The sequence below is a fragment of the Glycine soja genome, chromosome 4, assembly GCF_004193775.1.
Source record: "Glycine soja cultivar W05 chromosome 4, ASM419377v2, whole genome shotgun sequence".
NCBI lineage: Eukaryota > Viridiplantae > Streptophyta > Magnoliopsida > Fabales > Fabaceae > Glycine > Glycine soja.
The window spans coordinates 44,673,592-44,694,700 of NC_041005.1; the positions used below are offsets into that span (position 1 = coordinate 44,673,592).

At 33.4% G+C, this 21,109-nt stretch overlaps 3 protein-coding genes across 4 annotated transcripts; 1 reads left to right on the plus strand and 2 right to left on the minus strand.

The window, feature by feature from the left end:
• Window positions 1-1,553: 1,553 nt before the first annotated feature.
• On the minus strand, window positions 1,554-2,543 carry LOC114410863. The gene has a single exon (XM_028374778.1). The coding sequence runs from the start codon at window positions 2,541-2,543 to the stop codon at window positions 1,554-1,556; it is 990 nt and encodes a 329-aa protein (XP_028230579.1).
• Window positions 2,544-3,747: 1,204 nt separating this feature from the next.
• LOC114409828 (protein KINESIN LIGHT CHAIN-RELATED 3-like) lies at window positions 3,748-7,984 on the minus strand. 2 transcript variants are annotated; one of them, XM_028373454.1, is made up of 3 exons: window positions 7,630-7,984; window positions 5,017-7,085; window positions 3,748-4,268 (listed from the first exon to the last, which is right to left on the minus strand). In XM_028373454.1, exons 2-3 carry the CDS (start codon window positions 7,071-7,073, stop codon window positions 4,058-4,060), a joined length of 2,268 nt encoding a protein of 755 aa, XP_028229255.1. In that variant the 5' UTR covers window positions 7,074-7,085; window positions 7,630-7,984; the 3' UTR covers window positions 3,748-4,057. The 2 variants fall into 2 exon arrangements, with proteins under 2 accessions (XP_028229255.1, XP_028229256.1); XM_028373455.1 differs by lacking the exon at window positions 7,630-7,984 and adding an exon at window positions 7,221-7,367.
• A 3,144-nt stretch (window positions 7,985-11,128) lies between these two features.
• On the plus strand, window positions 11,129-20,938 carry LOC114410865. The gene is made up of 12 exons (XM_028374779.1): window positions 11,129-11,341; window positions 17,944-17,978; window positions 18,415-18,574; window positions 18,665-18,928; window positions 19,259-19,340; window positions 19,411-19,501; window positions 19,794-19,961; window positions 20,035-20,155; window positions 20,248-20,418; window positions 20,507-20,566; window positions 20,660-20,731; window positions 20,825-20,938. The coding sequence occupies exons 1-12, from the start codon at window positions 11,129-11,131 to the stop codon at window positions 20,936-20,938; spliced, it is 1,551 nt and encodes a 516-aa protein (XP_028230580.1).
• Window positions 20,939-21,109: the final 171 nt, after the last annotated feature.

The window sequence follows — 21,109 nt, forward strand, 5'->3', positions numbered from 1 at the left end:
TTCCATTGCTTCAACCCAATGTGAGTGCTTCAAAGCTTCTTCCACGCCAATAGGTTCCATCTCAGCAAGTAAGGCCATATGGACAAAGTCACCATCAATTGTAATCGAGGAATCTGGGAATATCTCATAGTCATCCAGCCTTGCAGGGGCTTGTCTATTTCTCTGAGGTCTCGTTGATACTGCTTCATCATGAACAACATTGTCTTCTGTTCCTACATCAGTGTTTAGACCTTCAATTTTGGTTCTCAATTCAGATGTGCCCTGCTTATCACTCCATTCCAGGATTGACCCTCATCAAACTTCAAATCTCTACTCAGCACTAGTTTCTGAGTTTGAGGATTAAAAACCATGTATGCACCAGTAGAATGGTAGCCGAGAAATATGAGTTTCTCACTCTTGTCATCCAATTTTCTCCTTATTGCGTCTGGAACGTGCTTATAGCAGATAGACCCAAAGATTCTAAGATGGCTCACACTTGGTCTAGTGCCTGACCAGACTTCTTCTGGTGTCTTATCTTCCAATCTCTTTATTGGACATCTATTCAGCAGATACACAGATGTTGAAACAGCCTCAGCCCAGAATTTCTTTGGCAGGTTCTTTGTCTTTAGCATGCTCCTTGCCATGTTGAGGATGGTTCTATTCTCCCTTTCTGCTGTGCCATTGTGCTGTGGAGTGTAGGGAGCTATAACCTCATGTTCAATCCCCTCCTTAGTGCAATAGGATTTGAATTCATTTGACATGTATTCTCCTCCACCATCTGATCTTAGCACTTTCAATTTGGACTCACATTGTTTTTCGACCAGAGTTTTCCAAATCTGAAAAGCGTCAAACACATCACTCTTCTTCTTAATAGGATAAACCCACACCTTTCTAGTGAGATCATCAATAAAGGTTACAAAAAACATGTTTCCACCAAGAGACTCCTCCTCAAAAGGACCACACACATCAGTATACACAACTTCAAGTGGTTTAACAGTTTTTGTAGGTATGCTTGAAACAAAAGAATTTCTAGCTTGCTTGGCTATTAGGCATTCATCACATAGCTTCTCAGGAACTCTAATGTTTGGTAGGCCTGTTACTAAACCTTTTCTATTTAGTAGCTCTAAGCTTTTGAAATTTAGATGGCCATACCTCTTGTGCCATAGCCAAGTTTCAATTTCTGTGGTGGACTGCATACACTTCTGATCACTAATCTGAATTTCAATTCTAAATGTTCTGTTGGCCGAGAGTGGAGCTTTTAGGACACTCTTCTTGTCTTTATCAAAAACTTTCAGCATGTTTTCCTTCATCTCCATTGTATAACCCTTTTCAAGCAATTGTCCAAGGCTGAGTAAATTGCTTTTCATCTTGGGAACATACAAGACATTTGAGATGCAGGCTTTCTTTCCATCTTTTCTTTGAATCATCACGCTCCCTATCCCTTCTGCTGTAATTGAGCTGTGATCTGCGAATTTCACTGTGCTTTTGGAAGTCTCATCAAGTGTTGTGAACCACTCTCTTCTCCTTGACATATGGTTTGAGCAACCAGTGTCTAGGTACCAGAAATTAGCACACTAAAGATCATTTTTGGTGGTAACCATCAGCAAATAATGATCATCTTCTGTATTCTCCTCTTGTGCCAACCTTGCTTCTTCACCTTTCACATGAGAGCCTTTACTGAATCTACAATCAGCTGCAAAATGGCCAAAGTTCCTGCAGTTGTAACACTGCACCTTCTTCTTGTCGACCCATTTCTTTTTCCCTGAGAATTGGCTTCTTGGATTTGACACAGCTTTCTGTGAAGATGATCCAGAATCACCACATTTTGAATCTTCAGTCTTTCTCCACTTCTCATTACGCCACTTTCCTTTGTTCTTTTTGGATTTGTCTCCTTGCTTGTCAAACTTTCTGCTTGTTTGAGCTTGTGAGGCTTGATCATTGTGCTTCTCAGGATTCCTTTCTCTTAATCTCTGCTCATGCACTTCAAGTGAACTTTGTAGTTCTTCAAGCTTGAAGGATGTAAGATCCTTTGATTCTTCAATGGCCACCACAATGTGATCAAACTTTGATGTTAGTGTTCTAAGCACCTTCTCAATCACCAGTTGTTCCTTAATCTGTTCTCCACAGCACTTCATCTGATTGGTGAGTGTGAGAATCTTGGTGAAATACTCAGCTACTGATTCAGTCTCCTCCATTGCAAGAAGCTCATACTGTCTTCTCAATGTCTGAAGCTTTACCTTCTTTATCTTTTCTGCACCTTCATAACTCTTTATAAGAATATCCCATGCTTCCTTCGAGGTTGTGGCATTTGCAATTTTCTCAAAGTTGGCATCATTTACACATTGGTGAATTAGGAATAAGGCTTTGCAGTCTTTTTTCTTCAAATCTTTGTAGGTAGATCGTTGTGCCTCAGTAGCACTGGCACTGGGTTCTTGATACCCGTTCGTGGCAATCTCATACACATCTTGAAAACCCAGAAGAACTTTCATCTGCACATGCCATCGATCAAAATTCTTTTCACCAAGAACTGGGAGATTGTTCATCGGAACTCCATTGCTCGTCATAGCTCAAGGTTCTTCCTATGCTCGAATTCGTCTTCCTCAAAAGCGTGGATTCACACATAATCTCCTTCGATTGCTTCAATCCCAAGTCTCAGGTCCCTCCTTTTGCGGGTTGATTCACACAGAAACAGACCCTTCAACCTTGTTCTTGATACCACTGTTGAAAACTAATAATTTGGCAATCTCACAGGGAAGAAGAAGAAGGAAAGAAAGAGAGCTTTTCTTGTACAGATTCAAAGAAATCATATTATTATTCTCATACTCAGTTTTTCTGTCTTTTTTTTACACAGTACTACAGCAAGCTATATATGGTTATTCTTCTAATTCTGTTATAACTACCACTAACTAACATACAAGTGATAGAACTAACTAACTAATTATCTGAATTATCTTTTTATCTAACAGGACACCCGTGCACGGCCGAGTCCGTGCTTCTTAGATTATGAACCATTGTATATTTTGTATTTGGTACACAAGCCAATAAATCATCAATTTCATTCTCGAAATATTACTGCTTTTATTAAGTAACTCCAAAATTAATAGTAAAATTATTTAAGTAATTTTAGAAATATTAAATATTCATCACTTTAATTTTTTAAATTGACGTACAGAGACCAAGGAGGAAGAAAAATCACTTGTAAATCTTGTCTTCACATGATCGACCAATGCCTACATAGTTCACAAAGTAGTCCCATAAAAATGACTTTGTTTTGTAGCATTGACTATTGGCCAATATAATCATTAAATCACCCCGACGTGAAATTTCAACTTTCACCTATACTCTAACATATATACATTTCATCCTCAATATTCTCCTATCTATATTTTGTTCCCCTGCGTCATCAATTACTCTATGGTTAACAAGTTTGTATCTTTTTTTGGCTGAAATTAACAAGTTTGCATCAGGACTAAATATACTCGATCGGTTTGTATCTCTAGTTTTACGTTCAAAGCAATTAATTCATGATGAACACCAAACAACTATGAATTTTACCGTTTGATATATAATATTGGGTTGTTTAACCCATATGAAAATAATGTTTTAATCTGAAATTTTCTAACCGATTATTTCCCTTCTTTGAGAATTAAAACATATAGTTTTGAGGAAACAGTATATTAAGCACACAACTCATTCGTGAGAAAATGATTCAAATTTATTTATTTCGACCAATAGCAAAGTTCAATTTAAGAAACAACATACACGGAATTGTCAACTCATATCGGCAATTTAGAGTCTCAAAAACAAAGGGAGAAAAAAGGTCTTCTAGATGTATGAAACCAGGGGGGGGGAATGTTGTATACACAAACAAAGGGAGTATCTATACACCAAAATTACTTACATCATATCATATAAACAATAATATAACTTTTAAATAATAATTAAGCACAAAAATTACACTCTTCAATCATTCAATTATACCCAATAAATTAATACTGTCTAGACATTTTAGCTTGCTCCACTTTGAGTTCCTGCAAAGCGCCGATTTTCTTTCATGAGTCATTGATAGACATCCTCATCATGCCCTGATGACAACATTGTTTGCAGCGTGAGCATTGCCATCAAGAAGGTTCTCCAGTGACCTGGCTTTTCTGCTCCGAACTCTACCTGCTTCCTTCAACAACTCACCCAACCTCCTCTTCTCATCATCCACCTCAGGATTTGCGGTCCCGAGTTTTTCCTCCCTCGTGTTAACAACGTACTCCAGAATTTGAATTGCATCATCCAGCCTGAAATACAAGATCAAACCCCATGAGGAGAAAAGAACTAATCATATTGTGGGTAGTAATAAAAAAACTCTTAAGCTTTATTTGGATGAGAAGAAAGAAAATGGAAATGATAGAAAATACGGATAATGATGCGTTCTTTTTTGTTTGGATAGAGAAGAAATGACAGGAAAAGAGAGTGAAAAGTTGACCCTTCAAAATAAAAATTGAAAATTTTCTTTCCTTCCATTTTCTCTTCAATTCAAATTTCAATTTTTTTCTCTCCCTTCACTTTATTTCTTTAAACCAAACATAGCGTTAATTTCACACAGAAGCAATAGATTCCATGTCTTGTTATTAAACATCCATCTTCCCATTCATTTATTAAAATGAATTAATAGTGATAGCTACAAAAGTTTCAGGAGGTGAATCAGACTTGTCATTCTCTTGATGTATCATTGTTTCAAGTAGCTGATTTTCTCCCAAACAAAAACCCAATGGGAAAGTAGATGAAGTCTCAAACCTAGTGAACTAACTCCTCAACATGAATGCCACAATGAAAATCAGTCATTATATTCAAATGAGTTGCATGACCCAATGAACTATATTCATATGGGTGGCGTGACTGGATTAGGCAGACTATTAATATATAACATAACTTATTACTATTAGCCTGCTTCTCATAATACCAGTTTTTGAAAATACTGCATATGATCTAATTGTGAAAAGATATCTGCAATTAGAAAAAGGAATGACCCAAAAAGGTGGATACCTGCCAATTGCGTCATATGTGCCAGCAAGATTACTATATACCCCAAGTGTTTCTGGGTGATACGGTCCATATTCTTGTTCCAAAATACTCTTTGCTTCTTCAAATAATTCTGTAGCCTCGCTTAAGGCATAACGCTGCACACAGGCAAGTCCCATTTGATTAAGAGCAATACCAAAGAAGGATGATTTCTTTTCTCCAATAGCACGAAGCTTTGAAATAGCATCCTTCAAAGTGTTGTAAGATTCAGAATAGTTCCCCAACATGTAGTACATGACACCCATCTGAGCTTCAATTCCAGCTATTGTGCTTTGCTGACCAGGGGTATCACTATATATCTCCAGTGCTTTCTGCAGTAACTTGAGTGCCTGTTCAAGCTCATTCATTGACTCATAGATAGTTGAGATATTTGTAAGACCACTAGCAATCTCCTCCAGAGGAACTCCAGGCATTGGATTCTCATATATTTTAAGTGCATTCTCGCAATATGATTTTGATTCCCTTATCTTCCCAGTCCTGTTATACAAGTCGGCCAAACGTACAAAGACTAATCCCACCGCTGGATGATTCTCTCCTTTGCTGGTCTTGAAAACTGTTAGCGCTTTCTGATATGCAAAGGCAGCCTCATCATATCGAGACAAAGACAAGTATGTGTCTCCAATGCTGCAGTCAACAGATGCCACTTCTGCTTCCTGGCCATTATTTACCATTGCCATGCTGGCTAAAACAAGATGCTCAAGAGCTGTTTCATGATTTCCCTTTGTCTCACATATAAGGCCCATGAGCCTCCTGTCAGCTGCCTCTTCAACAGATGGAGCTGAATTATTTGCTTTATGAATGTCAAGAGCCATTTGGCATAGCCTCTCTGCTTCATCAAATTGCAAAGCTTGAACATTAGCTTCAGCCACGTACCGACAAGTTTCACCAACCCTTGGGTCTGTCTCTCCCAAAATCTGCTTCTGGACTTCTAACCCAGTGGTGTAGCACATTATTGAATTCTCAAGTTGGCCCAGCATAGCATAGGTGTCTCCCAGTTGCATGTGACCAGCAAATTTAGCAAGGGCATGTTGTTGGCTTTCCCCAATAACAGGAATCTCAATTGAGCGCTCAAGAATCGGAATTGCCTCAGCATATTGACCCAAGCTGCAATATATTGCTGCTGTAACATGTAAACACATAACCAGCTCCAAACTTGGTTTCCCATTACCAAACTTCTCAAACAGTTCCATTGCTTGAAGAGCTAAGTCAAGAGCCTTCTGCGGATTATCCCCTGATGAAATCAGATCTCTTGCCTGCTTTAGCAATACAGGTGCCCGCTCAGGTTTTTCTAATGCTGACTCAGCCATACTCTCAACTCGGTTTTGTGACACTGACTTACCTATAGGAGAATTCTTCGTATTCTTCACACCAGTAACCCCACCAATCGGTTTCCTCAAAGGCTTGCCATTCTTTCTCGGAATGGGAGCCTTTGAAAGAGGACTTCTTCCCTTGGATGTCAATTTGGGCAAAGTATTATCAGATTCCACCTGTGAATTCAATGCCTTGACAGATTTTTCTGTGGAACCAGAACTAGTAGCTGCAGGCTGAACCTCCTGAATCTCATCCACCTGATCCAACTTCTTATCATGGGACAAGCCACCCAATGCAGAAGATATTTCACTACTTGAACTTCCTTCTGGCTCTTTCCCCTCCCCCACTTCCTCCTCCATTATCTCCACCTCCCTCATCCGTCCTCCAACTAGATGCCTCAACTCCGAATCAATTCTAGACTCATCCCCATCAGATCCAAAACTTTGCCTCGACGGCGACTGATCAGAACTCTGCATATCACACACATTCTCATAAAGCTGTTCAATGGAGGGCTCAACCACCCCATCACCCCCAAAATTAGCACCATCATCACCCTGGCCTCTTCCGGGACTCACAGAACCACCCCTCGGGGACTTAACCAGATTCAAGGGTTCCTTAAAAGGTGAATCCTGGTCCCCATTCATCTCATTACTCCCCCCTTCATCTTGAACCCCGTTTGTAACAATTCCCGGCATATTCAATTCTTTCATGAACAAAAACCCCTGCAACAGCCAACATCAAACACATGGTCCACAAAATCAACACCACCCACAAACAGATCCAATAAAAAGGAACTTATCCAAACAAACACACACAAGAAAAAGAAAAAAATCATAAAACACGTGTCTAGCTCTAACCGTTTTGTTATTCAAAAACAACGAATACACAATGATTAAGAAGCCAACATCATCCAAAACACATAAATCTAAAACCACAATTAGCAAGAGTCAAAATTTCTTCAGCCATGGATCTCCCACAACTCGGTCAGAAACAGAAACAACCGTGTCACAAAAATAGAAACAATTTTCAGCAAAGAAGAAAAAAAAAAAAGAGTCAAAAAAACAAAACACCACGAACCTGATAGAACGGAGGCATAAAAAAAAACATATAATAATAGCATAAAGACAGAAAATTACGGGGTTCTGTTTTTTATTTTGTCTTTAAAAAAAAAATCATTTGGTTTTTTCTTCCTCGTCGGATTCGGAGGCATAAAAAAAAAAAAAGCAGATTCGAATAATAAAAAAGAAGAAGGGAAGGAACACAAACCTTAATAAGAATGAGGCATAAGTGATGAGAATTAAGAAGCAGAGGCTGTTGGTTGCACAGAGACAGAGATGTGAGTGTGTGTATATATAGGGAAATAACTCAAAGAAAAAGAAGAACAAAAACTCAACACAGTACTCTGTTTTGGTGAGATGTTAGCTAAAGAGAGAGGTTAGATTTTGAGGAATGAGAAAAAAAAAATGAATGAAACAGAGACCTGAATGGTGGTGATGGAAGGGGCAAAACGGGAAATTCGAGAGCAGTGTAATAAAAAAAGATAATTTTGCCGAAGAAAAAGGGATTAATAAAAAAGAAAAAAGAGGGTTTTTTTTTTCTTTCTGAATTCTGCAGAACTGTAATGTCAGAAAAAGGAGGGAAGCATATGAACACGACTTCTACCCAAACGACGCCGACCGTGTTTTCTAAATTTCTCTTCTTTTTTTTAATTTTCTCTTTGTCAACCCAACTGCGTCCGCCACGTGGCAACACTAACTTTTTGTGGTTGGGACCTTTGTGCCCCTTGAAAATGTGCACAAGCACGAAGACAAGTTAGATCTTTTATTCATTTTTTAAAAGGTGATAATCAGTGGTATGTAATAAAGGTGTGGGTAATGGGTTAATAATTGTTATTTAATTTGTTACTTGGATTTGGGTATGGGTATGGTGATTCTTTCTATCTAGTTCTTGTTTCATCATTTTGTTTTATTTGCTAAGGGATTGCTCTAATGAGTTTGCGGAGATTGGAAAACAGGTAAGGAAGATAGACGGGCAGTCACACTCACGAAATTACATGCCTCCTTTGTAACCTCACTCTCAAGCTCTCTTTCAATTTGGTTAATACTTAATAGTTGTCTATTGCTTAATGCAAGGAAATACAAGGAGACACAAGAAAAAGATATGTTCTTATATAGTGTCATTTAGTATTGTATGTGTTTTATTTATATTTGGATATTTTAGCATTATTTGAATATAAAATTTTTCATTTATTTATGTCCTTTTTTTAAGTCTGTTTATGTCTTTCTTAGTTGAGTTTATATATTATATATGTAAATATTCTTCGACTATCAACTAATTAGAAATTATCCTAAATATTATAACTTATCAACAAGGGTAGTAAAAGGAAGTCTAGTTGTTATATAAAAAATAGGATAAAAAAGAAAAGAAAGCAGTGAGTCTCACTTGAATTTATTTTCATGCATAAATGACGAGAATGGTAAAAAAATGTGCAACAATTATTTTGTAATCGATTTTGCACGATGATATAATTGATTTTGCACAACATTATAATTTTACTAGAACTCACCTCCATCTTACATGGTTGAATAAACTCACAATCTGTATATCTCTTATTGCAACTCAATCTTTACAGTTCCCTAAAAAAATACATATTTATTGACCTCATTAATTGTCTTATTATTTAAGATTGTTACATCTTTATTTTTCTTTAATCAAATGCCTTTAATTAACTCAAATTTCTTATATTTTTATTCACCTATTTTCATCCATCCTATTTCTGCCTTACTTTTCTTCCTCATATCAAACGGAGTGAAAAACTATGACTAATAGTTTCATTTAGATGCAAAAAATCATGTCTCTTATCAATTTTTAAACACATTAATAAAAATAAAATGTTTCAAACACACACTCACAGATATTCCTTTAAAATAAATTCACTTAAACTTAAATTATCAAACTCGAGAGTTTACAAAGATTCATGAGAGTTTTATATACTTGACTCATGGACTCAACTCGTAAACTCATAAGAGTCTACTTATAAAAATAATAACAAAATATCTATAAATAACATATTAATTAAGCATTTCAACAATACAATAAAGCAAAACAATAAATTATAAAGTTCAGAATATTTAAATAATCAAGTTTAGTAATAATACATCACTACTAGATAATAACTTGCCGACGTTATAATAGTGGTAGATCATTTTCATCGAGGGTTTGATGTTATTAGAGATCAAGAGTTTGATATTATTAAAGGTGAAAATTTTGTATTTGAGAATAACACACTAAATGAAGGTATGTTGAATGTTAAACAGACAAGAAATAATAAAAAATGACTTACATCTTGATCTAATTTTTTTAACTTGCTAACTCGTTGACTCAATGGTAAACTCAAGAGTCTACCGAGTTTACTTGGAGTTTATAGACTTTGCTCAGAGTCCACTACAAAAGAGTTTACTCAAGAGTCAACTCGCAGAGGATAAGTAGACTCTCGTAAACTCGTACGAGTTAACGAATTAACTCGAGAGTTTGATAATCATGTTTAAACCTTTAAAATATATATATATAATCATCATAATTAGCATCTTTACATTTTTAATGATAATTTAAGATATTTGGATAGTTTTAAACTTTTTGATTAGTTATGAATTTAATTCTTAATTTGAAATGCAATCATACCTAAAACTCTTCACATCCTATTTTTAAGGATGTATTTTGTAATAATTGACCCTAAATTATTCTCATCAACTTAACATATATTATCAATTATCATAGATTTATCATATAACACTCATCAATTTAAAATATTAAAACATGATTAGAGAAGCAAAATTTTCTGTCGCAATTTAAAAGGTGTAATAATTTTCTCGAGAAAGTGATGCCGGCTAGATTTTTGCTCGAATGTTGATTGACTAATTCACTCATGGTTACTAACGTGACTAAGAATTTGTTGAAATCACCATCAACAGAGTCTACAAACAAATATAAAATAGAAATTTCAAGCATAATATAAAACTAATTTTCAAAGAAAAGAATAGATGGATAGTGACATAAAAATCTACAATTCATTTGTGCTAACAATAATGACAAAATGCTTATATGGGTGAAGTTATCCATAAGCACGTAGTACTTTGTTACTTGTGCTCTGAATCCGTGAGAGGGAATGGCAGCGCATTGAGTGAGGACTATGATAGCATGTGAAGGGAATAACTAGGGCGTCCCCGCGTGCAGTTGCGGAACAATAATGCTATGGATGCTTGTTGAAATTTATTAGAAACTAAAAAAAAGAATGTGTTTAAAATAATATATCTAAGAATGTGTTGTTAGTATTTATGTTTTTTAGAAATGTCAGTTGAAAAAAATTACATCTATAACTTTTCTCCTTTTCCTTTTTTTTATTTTCTTTCACCATTAACTTAATCTTATATTTTCATTTGGTTTGTAATTTTGATTGGATGCGGAGAATTATATTCTAATAACCCTATGTGGGTCTACTTTGACACTTGAAAACGAAACCCTACTTTAAAATTCTCGTTTGCTTTTAATAAACATTATTATGGTGCAATAATAGGGCAACTGAGTTTAAACTTTACACCATCGAAAGACCATTTGATTTTGTACCCCCAATGATTATTATTAATTATTATCACCATAATAGAACATTATAAATCCCTGGTTTGATTTTGTACTTCAATTCCATTATTCAATTATTGATCATTCTTATATTTAAGTAGATCACTAGATCGATCTCTCCGAAAAATAAATGTCGAGAACACCATGTCCCACTTTCTTTGCCCTTCAAAAGAGGTGGGCAAATGCAAATCCAGGGTTGGCACCGTTTAATTATTTGGACCCTTTAGCAATTGACATCACTGCCCCACCTCTCTTTTTCTGTTGCAGTTTAGGGTTTCGATACTCCATTGTGTATGGACTTCAAATGAGAGACTTTTCAAGTCATAAAGGTGGTAGTTTCAAGGTCTAATCTTCATTTTCCTTTGTCCAATGCATTCTTCATTTTCCTTTGTCCAATGCATGGGAAATATTTTTCTGGTTGCATAGATCAACGAATAGGAATAGGACCACAAAATTCAGGTTCGTATTTCATGGCATCTGATAGAAAATCATCACCAAATCAAAGTTAAATAAACAATAATATTACTCTCTCTCTTTACTAAAAAATATGAAAAATATATATATAAGTTGAACAAAAATATAAATAAATTTTAATGGGATCTTTCTTATTTAATCATATCTTCTTATATACTCTTCATTTAATTAGAGATTTTAGTTTTATTATTAACAATCTTTTTTTTTCTATGCATGTAAATGTCAAGGGTACTTTAGAATATGGATTAATTTTCTTTTTTAGACTAGAAAAATTAAATAATATTAAATAATTTTTTAATTATTGTGAATATTTTTTTCTTAAGTACCTCCAATAGTATTCTCTTCATTCCATTTTATACAACAATTAAGATTTTGAAACAGGTATTAAAAAAATATAATTAATATTTTAAATTTCTTAAGATATATTGCGTAACTTTCTAATATAGCTTTTACCTATGTAATTAATTAGATTTTTTTTTTCATTTACTACACAATACCTACTTTATGTCAAAGTGAAAGTATTGACAGTTAAGGAATTAATATTGATTATGATGTAAATTAAATAAATAATCTTATGTGACATGACTAAATTTGGACTACATAAGGTTATCTGTTTACTTATCAATGTCTTAGAATGATCAAAGTCACAAAATTTATAAAACTGAAAAGTTAAATATCTCTATTTTAAAATAAGGAACTAAAGTTGTGAATTTTAAAAATATGATAACTAAATATCTATTTTAAATAATAAATTTTGAGAAATAAAAGAATCAAAATTACATTTAAACCTCTAAAAAGTAAAAAAAAAAAAAAAGATGAAAGGTGGAAGGTGGATTATAAAAGAAAAGGATGGATGCTCTATTATTTAAAAATTTTAAAACAAATGCACAAAGTTTACCATCTTTTTTCATAAGAAAGTGAAATTAGTGCATGTTAGTTACATTGGTGAGTTACACTCACCATAATTTTCTAAAGCAACAAGTCATTATTTTTGTGTTAATTATATCATAGTTTTATACTTTCCCCCATAATTTTTTTTAAACGATTATTTTGAATCCTAAATATATGCACCAATAATAATTTACATGAAATAACGAAAATTTAGATTTAGACCCTGAATCTGTAAAAAGTGAGATAATTATGTTATGTCATTAGTTTTGTGAGACTATCTTATAATTATTCTATAATACTTAAGGGTCAATTTGATATTAACTTGTATTTTTTAAAGATCAATTTGAGATTAAGTTATAAAATTTAAAGATAAATTTGTCATTAAGTTGTATGTGAGACGTAACTATCATACTTTGTTTACATTCTTTTAGGAATTAAATTATTATTGATTTACACATTTAGGAACTAAAATGATTATTTATCCTTTTTTTATATACCACTAGTATCAAGTATTGTGCACTTGAGACAATTATGCTCGAGTTAAATAAATCACTATTTTCTTTTTATCTAGACCATGGTTATCTTTCACAGGAGACCATCCTATTCTAATAAGGTAGTACAAAGTTCTTCTTCTAAGTATTTAACACGGCTACATACTCAAGATTTGACCTCGAGACACCTGGTTAAGCTTAAATAACATCACGCTAGTTCATCCATGTGCTTAATGATAAATAAAACCACTATGAGTGGGCAAATACTCTCTTAGTGTTTTAAAGTAAATTACATACTCATAATTTAAATTTGAAACAATTATCTTTTATATAAGAAACAAATTAGTCCATTTTTGTCTTAACTATAAGAAATACTTGATTTTAGATGTATTAATTGTTATTCTCTTTTTTACTCTTAATTTTACGGTGAAATCTATTAACGAAATGCTTACTCGTTCTTTATGTAAGTAAATATATTTATTGACCTATTAACATTATAAATTTTAATGTGTAGTAATATCATTAAATACTACAATTACTTAAATCATTTAGTTCTTTATATATTTTATAAATTAATTATTTACATTTATAAGAGGAAATAATACACATAGATTTTTACTCTCAAATCAAAACTGTTAGATTACTAAAATTTGCAAGGTGGGCAATGTAAACCACCCCACCCCCCACAGACACACACCCACAAAAAATAAAAAAACAAAAGTGGAATGTACTGGATTGTAGAAAAAAATTGATAGGGCACAAACCCGATAAAGCATAAAAGAGGCAGCAGTAGGTACAACCTAGTACTAGTACGCCCGTGACCTTTTATGAGAATCTTATTACCTTTTTTATTTTTAGAAGCACGAAAGCATAATTTGTCAAAAAAAATAAAAAGAGAAGGACGAAATCATAAGAGCAAGTATATATTAATTGACATTATAATTACGCAAAAAAATATTTTCTTTCTCTAGAAAGGTATAATTACTTTAACTTTTCGAAGAAACATTAATTTAATTCCTCAGTCATTTAAAATTACATTTTTGGTTATACAAACATTTCTAAAGATAAGTATAGTCGTCAACTAATTATAAAAGATAATGAGTCCCACGGAGACTAAATAACAATAATGAAATAGGTAAGGTTATGTTTTTCATCTTCTATGTTTAGTTTGATCTTCTAACCATTTTTCTTTTCAATTCAATTTAGTCTTTTTAAATTATTTTTTTTACTAATATTTTTCTCTTACTTTATAATTCAAAGAGGTGTTCTTTGTAAGAATCTGATTTCCACCTTTTGTGGATGATGACTTAAACTATAAATCAGACGATTAAAAAGTTGAATTCTAGCAAGCATAAAACCATTCATTTAAGTTGAATTCCTCTTAGACCAATTAGCTAATTGGGATGACAATGGATAAGATTTGGATAGGGTTTTATAATACTTGTCTTTATATTTATGTTTAAAAATAATATTCGTTTCGGATCTCATATTTATACGGATAACAATTTTAATTCTCATTTTTTGTACTTTGATGGATACTTATATACTCATACCCCATACTTATGATTCTTACTTTACTTATATATAAAATTAATAATAATAAATCAATAGAAATTTAATTAAAACAATTACTATAATTAAAGTAAAAATTTATTCTTAAATGATTCAAACTTAATATTAAAAGCACACACATAATATTAAAAACAAACATAACATTGATTCGTCAAAACTCAAGTTATAAATAAACAAAATTATAAGGATAATCATTCAACATAACATAACGATTGTTAAAGTTAATATTTTAATCGCTTAACAAAAACTCTAATTAAAGGATTAGTGTTTTTCACTCTCTGATTGTGATAGCTATTAACCCCCTCCATCTTTTCAAATTTGTTTTTGACAAAAATACCTCTAACATTTGAAACCTCCCACACACAATAAAAATAAGTTTTTTATTGTGTATCTTGATAAAAACCTTGTCAAGATACATAACAAAAACAATATACAATGAAAAGTCATATTTGTTGTTAACCCCCCCTCCATCTTTTCAAATTTGTTTTTGACAAAAATACCTCTAACATTTGAAACCTCCCACACACAATAAAAATAAGTTTTTGATTGTGTTATTTTTATTGTGTATCTTGATAAAAACCTTGTCAAGATACATAGCGAAAACAATATACAATGAAAACTCTTATCTAGATATACAATAGAAATATGGTTCCGTTGTTATATATCTCGACAAAATCTTATTGAGATACACAATGAAAACTTATTATGTTGTGTAGTGGGGTGTCAAATGTCCACACAATTTTAGTAAATAAATAAATAAATTTCTGAAAAGGTGGGGGATTTTAATAGCAATGTGGGGGAGCAAATAGTAATGCTCAGACTTGGTGGGTCATTGACGAATCCAAGGGCACAAACTTCATGAATAAACCCAAGACGCAAACCTAATGCCAAATAGACTTTGATAAGCCTAGGAATAAATAAAACGGAATTTCTTTTTGTATTCTTTTTCCAATTTACTTTTTTGAAAATTAAGTATCAGAATTCAAATTTGTTTATTAGTAGATGTTTCAAAAATTAGGTTTTGAAATATATTTAATGTATTTTAGAATTTATTTTTCAAAAGTATTAAAATTTTAACACATTTCAAAAACTCAATTTTCCAGAAGTTTGTTTAAAAAACCATAACATGTTTTCCTGAGAAAATTCTTATCATTATTTGATTCCTCTCAACTCTCAACCACACATTTTCCTAGAAAGTATTTCTTCCTTCTTTGGTTCATAGTTTCTTTCACATACACTTGATTTTTCATTATTTTTCCTTTTTGTTTGAGTTGTTACGACCTTAGGATTCACCTTTGGATGAATGCAAGCTTTTAGATGTGTCAAAATTCTATCACAACTAGAAATTAATTTCTAAAATGTTTTATAAATTTAATATTTTATAGAAACTAGTTTTTAACTTGGGTGATACATAGGGTAAACAATTTATTAGGGTAATTTTAGGTTGATTTTTTTTATTAAATAGTATAGTTGTATAACTAAAAAGTTATTGAATAATTTGTTTTGAGATATAATAATTAAAATATTAAATAAATAATTCAATCTATATTCTATATTATAAAAGAGAACCCTAGGAAAATTACTAGTGTGACCCTTCTTAAAAAATTGGCACCTGTCCCTTTTGTTGGGTTGATTGTCATTTTGATGTGTTTTTGGTTTGTCCTGAGCTTCTACACGTGGGTGCTTTACATGTTGATTTTTTTATCAGCAAGTGGTTTACGTGTTAAGCAAGTGGTTTACGTGTTAATTGTTTTGATCAACAAGGAATTTTTGTGCCATGTGTCTGATGGCTAAGGTAGCTTCCACTCTTTGATTAGGCACGTGGTTTGGGGGTTTTGTGCAATCCTGTTGGTTGTTGTTGTGTCATTTTGGTTTGTTTCTTTTTCAAGTTTGAAAGCAAAACTGGATTTGAAGGTGTGAGGCTCGGCCTTGGTCGTTTCTTTTCTAACTTTTAGGTGCATGGTTGTGATTTTCGTTTTAGTTTTCCAGTTTGGTTTTGTTTTGTTGTTGGGGTTGTTCTGTTTTTTTGTTGTGACATTTTCATTTGTTTATTTTTCAAGTTTGAAAGCAAAACTGGATTTGAAGGTGTGAGGCTCTACCTTAGTCGTTTCTTTTCGAACTTTTATTTGTATATCTGTGATTTTCATTTTTGTTTTCCAGTTTGGTTTTGTTCTGTTGTTGGGGTTGTTCTATTTTTTTGTTTAATGTCTTTGCGTTCGGTTTGGTTTCAGTTTGTATGTGTGTTAGTCTTTTTCGCTGTTTTTCTTCTTTGGTGCTTTGTTTACTAACTTTTATATTGTGCATGGCTGTGATTTTACAGTTTTTCTTTGGTTGACAAGTTTCTTTTGGGGTTTGCTTTTCCTCCATTGCTGGGTTTGACTGTGAGAAGAAAATGTAATGTTTATGTTGTGCATGTGTGTTTTAGCTTTCATTTGGCTTTTGCTGGGTTTGTTCTGATTTTGTTGTCCTTTTGTTTTCTTCTTTGGGTGCAACACGTTTGTGGTTTACGTGTTTGTTTTTTCCCTCAAAAAGGAACTGTTGTGCCATGTGTCTAATGGATAAGCTAGCTTGCATTGTTTGATTGGACAGGTGGTTTGGGTGTTTTGCAGAATGGTGTTGGTCGTTGTTGTGTCATTTTCGTTTGTTTCAGTTTTTAGTTTGAGAGCAAAACTGTTTGTTTGGTTGGTCGTTTGTTTTCTACTTTTATGTTGTGCATGGCTCCTATATTATAAAAGAGAAGCATAGGAAAATTACTAGTGTGACCCTTCTTAGAAAATTGGCACTTGTCCCTGTCGCTGGGTTTATTGTCATTTTGATGGGTTTTTGGTTTGTCCTGAGCTTCTACATGTGGGTGCTTTACGTGTTAATTTTTTGATCAGCAAGTGGTTTACGTGTTAAGCAAGTGGTTTACATGTTAATTTTTTGATTAGCAAGGAATTTTTGTGCCATGTGTTTAATGGCTAAGCTAGCTTCCACTCTTTGATTGGGCACGTGGTTTGGGGGGTTTTGTGCAATGTCGTTGGTTGTTGTTGTGTCATTTTCATTTGTTTCCCAATTTGGTTTAGCTCTGTTGTTCGATTGGTTGTGAGAAGAAAAGGTAATGTTTTTTTGTTGAATGTATTTGTCTAATTTTTCTATTGTACATGACTGTGATTTTACATTTTTTCTTTGGTTGAGAAGTTTGTTTTGCAGTTTAGTTTTGCTGAGGTTGATTGGGAGAAGCTAAGGTAATGTTCATGTTGTACATTTTTTGCTTGAGAGGTTTGTTTTACAGTTTGTTTCATTTTCAAGTTTCAGAGGAAAACTGTTTGTTTGTTTGGTCGTTTGTTTTCTAACTTTTATGTTGTGCATGGCTGTGATTTTCCTTTTTGTTTCCCAGTTTGGTTTAGCTCTGGTGTTCGGTTGGTTGTGAGAACAAAAGGTAATGTTTTTTTTGTTGAATGTCTTTGTCTAATTTTTCTATTGTGCGTGGCTGTGATTTTATAGTTTTTCTTTGGTTGACAATTTTGTTTTGCAGTTTAGTTTTGCTGAGTTTGATCGGGAGAAGCTAAGGTAATATTCATGTTGTGGATTCTTTGGTTGAGTAGTTTGTTTTACAGTTTGCCTTTGTTTGGCTATTAGTTTTGAGTGTGACAAATGAAAATTATACTTTTGTACCCAAGTTTGGGTTTGGCTGAGAGAAGTTGAGGTTTAACTTGAGGATGGTTGTTTTTTGTATGGTTTGTTAACTTTGGTGTTAATGGATTCTTATATGTTAATTCTGTTTAGTCACATGGGCAGATGTTTTGTCCACATGTTTATTTTTACTGATTTATATGGAGTTTATTGTGGTCTTATGTGTGTTTTGTGAATTTTCTTCTTTGTTTTGTTGGTGACAGGCTGTTAGCTTTGGTTTGCAGTGGTTGAGGTGGTAGTTTAGTTTTTTCGCCGTTTGACTATATGCTTGGTTTTTAACTGATGTTCTGTTTTTCTTGGAGTTGTTGTTCAGGGTTTGCGATTATAAAGTTATGGCACGTGTTGCTGATAAAATAAAATTGATAGATGGATCAAGGGAAGCTCTTAAGCTTTCTGTAAGGATCACTGATCTTTGGTTCATTGGGATTCCCGGAAAGACTAAACAAGCCAAAATGGTGGTTGTTGATTCTGATGTAAGTTTTTGGCGGTTTTTTAAAATTATAAATTATGTTATTATATTATTGGCCATTCAATGATGTATTTATATGCTTTCTATATTGTAGGGAGATGAAATCCATGTTGTTTGCAAGCAGGATCAACTGAAGTCTCGCAAGGCTGATTTGAAAGAAAATTTGACTTATGTGATGCATAATTTTAAAGTTATCAAGAATGATGGGAAATTCAGAGTTTGTGATCATGAATATAAATTATGTTTTACTGGAGTTACTGTTGTTAGGCAATGTGATATGGAACAGTTACCTTTTAGAAAATTCAGATTTGTTGATTTTTCCACTGTCATTGCTGGTCATTTTAAAATTGGACTCTTGGTTGGTAAGATCGTTGTTTGCAATTTGTGGATTAATTTTGATTGACTTGCTTATGGGTTTTCAAGTAAGATACGATTACCTTGTGGTTGTTTTAGATGTTATTGGCGTGGTTGATGAAGTGGTATTCTGATATGTGTCATCCAAAAATAGGAGGGTTGTTTTGAATTTAAAGGATTTGAGGTTATCTTTTACAATTTAATTTAAGTGTGTGTGATTGTTGTTTGTATCTGATGATGATTAGCTGTTGATATACTGATACATTAATTGTTGTTTCCTTCTGATAGTGGACAGGTGCTATCCTGTACACTCTGGGAAAATTACTGCTTACAGTTTTTGTCTTATTTGAATGATATTGAAGATGAAAGGCCGATCGTTATTCTCTTGACTCATGCTAGGATTAAGGAAGTTCAGGGTCAGTGTAATGTTAGATTTCTCAATTTCCATGCTTACTAGATTATATTTTTTTTGGGTCTAATATGTAGGATCATATCCGGCATCAGTCAGTAATTCTTTCAAGGCGTCTAAACTCATGATCAATGACCTCGTGCTGGAAATTCAAGAATTTAGAGAGAGGTATTTTGGCAATGTGTTACTTATGTGATTGTAATTTCAAATTGTTAAATATGTAAGTAATGTTTGCTGGGCTTTTGCATTTGTTGTATTATTATAGCCTTTTAGATTTAGGGATCGAGGTTAGATCAATTTAATTTTGGCGCCTATTGGACAAGGGAGTTCACAGGTTTCAGGGTCATCTCAATTATCATCAAAAGATGCGTTTCTGTCAAAGACTGAAGTAAAAAATATCTCTCAGATTAATGCCAGTTCAGAGGTGATATTCTTATTCATTTGTAGCTTTTCTTTGTAGAAAATCTAATGTCAGTTTCTTCAAACAGGAGTTTGTTTGTGTTACTGTAGTGAAGGACAACTATTCATGGTGCTATCCGGCTTGTGGTCAATGTTATAAAAAAGATGACATGCAAACTGTGCCGTTCACATGTCCATGTGGCAAAGAGAATGATCAACCTGTACTAAGGTGATTGATTCACTGTTTAATTAGTATGACGTTCATCAACTACTTTTTCTTATGCAGGTATCTATATTGGCAGGTATCAGGTTGAGGTGATGGTTAATCACAAGGGTGAACAAACCAAATTTTTGATCTGGTATCGTGAATGTGCACAGTTAATTGGTCAGTCAGCGGATGAAGTCAACAGGCTCAAAATAGAAGTATGTTATTGTATTGTCATGCAATGTTTTTTAATTTACACTAAACATTTGTTACCTTGCTATCGATTTTCATTCTTCTTTTTCTGCGCAAGGATGGGGATGTTGATTTAAATGCCTCTCCTCAAGCACTAGATAGGCTATTGGGTTGTTTCCTTGCATTCAAAGTGAAGGTGCAACCAAGGTTCAAGAATTCTGTTGTTCTTAAATATTCAGATGAATTAGACTTGATCAATGTTGTGCTAGATATGATTCCCGATAGTGAGGTTGTGTTTTGTCAAATCTATTTTAGTTATTGTGAGTGTATGCATATATTCCATTTGTTTTTTAACTGTCGATTCATATGTCATGTAGCCATGTTGCAAGATCGAGAATTCAATACTTGAGTTGACCGATCCTACAGAGCTTGAATCTGTGAGCTAACATTGTCTTTCTCTATTTTTCTTGGTGTATGTTGCAATGATGGCAACAAAATTTAGCTGACTCATCAATCAATATTTTATGCAGCAATTTGTGTCTATTACCGCTGATCATGATCGGTCAATGCTTGGCTCAAGTGAGCCTATAGAGCTTGAATCTGTAAGTTGGGGTTGTCGTTGTGTGTTTTTGCTGGTGTATTTTTGGATGATGTCAACAAAATTTAGCTTACTGATCAATTAATACTTTATGCAGCAATCTGTGTCTGTTATCGGGGATCATGACCCTCTTCTCAGGATTCCATTGACACCAACTAAGCGCGTATCTTCTGATGAGTTGGATAATGAGCGAAAAAACTTTCAGATTTAACTTGCTGAAGTTTCCTCGAACAAATTAGCCAAGCATTCTCAGCCTGAATGAATTATGTTGTTGACATGTTGCCTTGGATGTTTTTTTATGATCGTATGGTCAAATTGTAATATTTACCCCGTCGCAGTTTTTGTGATTTTTAAACTCTTTGCATGGAGGACGTTGTTGGAA